We start from the raw sequence: 4,279 nt of genomic DNA, 5'->3' as shown, positions 1-4,279 counted from the left end.
AAGTCGTTAATCTTTTTTTTAAACTATATCAAAGTGATTAAGTGACAAGGGGTGTACACCTCTTGAATACCTTCGATCCTTTGAATCAAACAATTAAAGAACATTTCTAAATTAAATCAAAGTGATTAAGTGACAAGGGGTGCACACCTCTTGAATACCTTTGATCCTTTGAATAAAAATCTTTCTTAATTAAATCAAAGTGATTAAGTGACAAGGGGTGCACACCTCTTGAATACCTTTGATCCTTTGAATAAAAATCTTTCTTAATTAAATCAAAGTGATTAAGTGACAAGGGGTGCACACCTCTTGAATACCTTTGATCCTTTGAATAAACATCTTTCTTAATTAAATCAAAGTGATTAAGTGACAAGGGGTGCACACCTCTTGAATACCTTTGATCCTTTGAATAAAAATCTTTCTTAATTAAATCAAAGTGATTAAGTGACAAGGGGTGCACACCTCTTGAATACCTTTGATCCTTTGAATAAAAATCTTTCTTAATTAAATCAAAGTGATTAAGTGACAAGGGGTGCACACCTCTTGAATACCTTTGATCCTTTGAATAAAAATCTTTCTTAATTAAATCAAAGTGATTAAGTGACAAGGGGTGCACACCTCTTGAATACCTTTGATCCTTTGAATAAACATCTTTCTTAATTAAATCAAAGTGATTAAGTGACAAGGGGTGCACACCTCTTGAATACCTTTGATCCTTTGAATAAAAAACTAAACATCCTTCATAAAATTAACCAACAAACTCGTAGTTTTTTATTCGAACTACGATTGCTCTGACTTTCCCATTGCACGAGGGAATACGTAGGCACAAGATACAAGCGTCTTGGCGAGCACAATAATAAAAAAATAAAAACCCCTTTTCTTTTATTGATTAATAAACTAAAGAACGCAAACATCACGCAAACACTCATTCATAAAACTAACTAAATGGGTCCCATCGAGTACGATGGAGGTGAGGGGTGCTAATACCTTCCCCTTGCTTAACCGACTCCCGAACCCTAATTTGGTTACGATGACCATCTTATCCATTTGTTTCTATTCATGGGTTTTATTCGATATTTTCCCTTTCCATTTTGGAATTAATAAAGATCGGTGGCGACTCTGTTCTTTTTCGAGCGTGTAGACACCTCGAGTAATTTTTAGCGCTACAGAATTGGCGACTCTGCTGGGGAGTTTAAAAATCTTAAGAGAGTCAACCCTAGTTTAGTTTGTTTAATGTTTAAGTGTTTGCCTTTGTTTGTTTACTCTTGTGTTCTTTATGTTTATTCTTATGTTCTTTATGCTTATTCTTGTGCTCTTGTGTTATTTATGTTTACTCTTGTATTATTTATGTTTCTTTACTCTTGCTTTATTGCTTGTATTTATATTGCTATATATATTCATCTGTGGGAATGGGAATGATGCTTGAGTGAAGCTCTCAACCCGAGCTTTTGAAAAACAAGAGAAAAAACATAAGTTAGGAGGTGGTTGTGTAGTGCTAGTCCCCAGGGTGAACACCTTGAATGGCTAATACGAAAACCCCACTTGGAGGAGGCCCATTCATGAGATTTGTCATAAGACGGTTCGCCTGTCGCATGGTGAAAATCTGATTTGGCCGTTAACTCCAAGGACCTTTAGAACCCGTTTCATCTATAGAGGTTATGTATCGATCCCCAAGGTGCACTCCTTGAATGATTGGTACAATAACCTCGCCTAGAGGATGCGTATTCATGAAATTCGTTATAAGATGGTTCACCTGTCGCATGATGAAATTCTGATCATGCTCGGATGCCTCTAGGAACCGTTATATCCAAAAACTCTAGGGCTAACCTTGTGAGGGGATTTTTGGGTAAAGAACTTAGAACTATCCTAACTTAAGGAGCCTTCCGATAGGTTGTTCTATTACCTTGCTTTGCATCCAACATTGCATGACATATCATTTGCATCATGCATACATCCATGTTGTCCTTGTACCTCATTCCAACTGTCTCTTTCATCCAGTCACCATCAATCGCCAAGCTGATTCCCAGGCATCCTTATCAGACGCGAAGTCTTACTCGACATAAAGATGGAAGACCTTGAACAAGAGAATCATGAATTCCGTGATGAAGTAACTACTCTTCGAGTTGGGGTGGAAAGATTGACTGCTTTGGTGGAAAGCTTAGTGGTTGCTCGGAATCAACCATCACCTCCTTCATCTCCTCGTGCCACTCAAACACAAACTGAAGTCCAGACTACTACGATCAGCGAAGTTTCTACTGCTACTGTTTCTATGGCTCCTATCACTGGTCTCTCTCACTATCAGATGCCTAATGGCTACCCTGGGGGCATGTCTTACAACTTTGTGCCAGAGGGATACCATCCTGTTACTGGAGCTGCTCAAACTACTCCTATAATGACCGTGATTCCACCCCTGGTACATACCGTGCCACAAGCTGAGGAACCCATTTACCAAGTTGAGCCCAACGAAAGAGGTGAAGTTTATGATGATTTCCAAGATCAATTCCAAGAGATGCGAAAGGAGATTAAGGCCCTCAAAGGGAAGAATTCATTTGGAAAGAATGCTTATGATATGTGTCTTGTGCCAAATGTGAAAATACCTGCCAAGTTTAAAGTGCCTGATTTTGAAAAGTATAAAGGGAGTTCGTGTCCTCAGAGCCATTTGACCATTTACTGTAGAAAGATGGCCACTCATACTGATGATGATAAGTTATTGATCCACTATTTTCAAGATAGTCTAACTGGTGCTGCTTTAAAATGGTACATGGGATTGGATAGTACTCATATCAGTTCTTTTGATGACCTTGTAGAAGCGTTCATTCGACAATACAAGTATAATGTCGACATGGCTCCTGATAGAGATCAACTCCGAGCCATGGCGCAAAAGGAGAAAGAGTCTTTCAAAGAGTATGCACAAAGATGGCGTGAGGTTGCTGCCCAAATCTCTCCTCCTATGGAAGAAAAAGAGATGACCAAAATGTTTTTAAAGACCCTAAGCTCATTTTACTATGAAAAAATGGTTGCAAGTGCTCCAACCGACTTCACTGAAATGGTGAATATGGGAATGCGACTAGAGGAAGGCGTACGAGAAGGACGATTGATTATGGAATCTGGATCGTCGATTGGAACCAAGAAATATGGAAACAACTTTCAGAAGAAGTGGGAAGATGAAACTATTGCTTTTGCAATTGATGGTGGAGAGTCTCATAACTCACGTTCCTACCGACCCTTAGCTTATCAGCAAGCACCATTCATATCATACGATCAGTATCCATATGTTGCGGCCGCACAATTCAAGCAACCATACCGACATCCTTGGGCATCTCCTCCTCATAATTCTTCACAAAATGCTCCTCAGAATGCAGCTCAGAATCGGGATCGTCAACGGAATCAGAATAAACCTCAAAGGAACCATCAGAAGGAGGATCGCCGCATTGACCCAATTCCAATGACCTACGCTCAACTATGGCCATATCTAATCGAGAGTAAAGCAATATCTCCCAGACCAACCCGACCTGCAAAGTTTCCATTTCCCAAGGAATACAATCCAAATGTCAAGTGTGATTTTCACGATGGGATATCAGGTCACTCCATTGAAGATTGCAATGTCCTGAAGGAAAAAGTTCAAGATCTGGTTGACAAAAAGATACTCTCTTTCAAGGATATTGGTCCTATGCCATGATCAGTGCTGAGACACCAAGAACATTCCTAAAGCCAATGAATCAAAGCAGATCATTGAGCCACTTTTTATCATTTGCATTTACGTTTCTTTGCTTGTTTGCTAAGTGTTTATTTGCTTTTGAACGTTGTTAACTTTAATGGTAATATTAATGAAATGAGCATGCAAGTTCTGAATTGGTCCATTCGTATTCACTCTTTCTTTCTTTTATTTTATTTTGTTTCCTAAAAAAAATAATAATAAAAAAAATGAAAAAGATATGTTAATGTTTCTCCCATTTCCTTTTCTTTATCATACTTTTGTTTAAGCAAGTATTGGAGGGAGAATGACGAAAACAAAATACCTAAGTTGCGACAGTATGCTTTCGAATAAAACTTTGTTGATGATGTACAGGCATTCTTTCAAATCCCAAACACTGGAGATATAAGGAAGATAATCCTTCGTTAACCCTTTTGAGCCTTAGAAGTAGGTGTTTTCTTTCTGCACGAGATTTAAACCCTTAATCAAAACCTGGGGCAGGGTAGTTGTTTAGTTGAAGTGATTAATTCATAAGACTTCCAAGAAAATCATTCTGTGGGAATAATTCCCGACTCGAGATTCAACTGT

The 4,279-nt window shown here is 38.6% G+C and overlaps 1 protein-coding gene across 1 annotated transcript; it reads left to right on the top strand.

Annotated features, from left to right (window-relative positions):
* The first annotated feature begins 2,062 nt into the window (after positions 1 to 2,062).
* Positions 2,063 to 3,676, top strand: LOC131597828 (uncharacterized). The gene has a single exon (XM_058870493.1). The coding sequence runs from the start codon at positions 2,063 to 2,065 to the stop codon at positions 3,674 to 3,676; it is 1,614 nt and encodes a 537-aa protein (XP_058726476.1).
* The last annotated feature ends 603 nt before the right edge of the window (positions 3,677 to 4,279 follow it).

The sequence above is a fragment of the Vicia villosa genome, linkage group LG4 (assembly GCF_029867415.1).
Source record: "Vicia villosa cultivar HV-30 ecotype Madison, WI linkage group LG4, Vvil1.0, whole genome shotgun sequence".
Lineage (NCBI taxonomy): Eukaryota > Viridiplantae > Streptophyta > Magnoliopsida > Fabales > Fabaceae > Vicia > Vicia villosa.
Note: the sequence above shows the minus strand (reverse complement) of the source record. Positions and strands in the feature narration are given on the sequence as shown.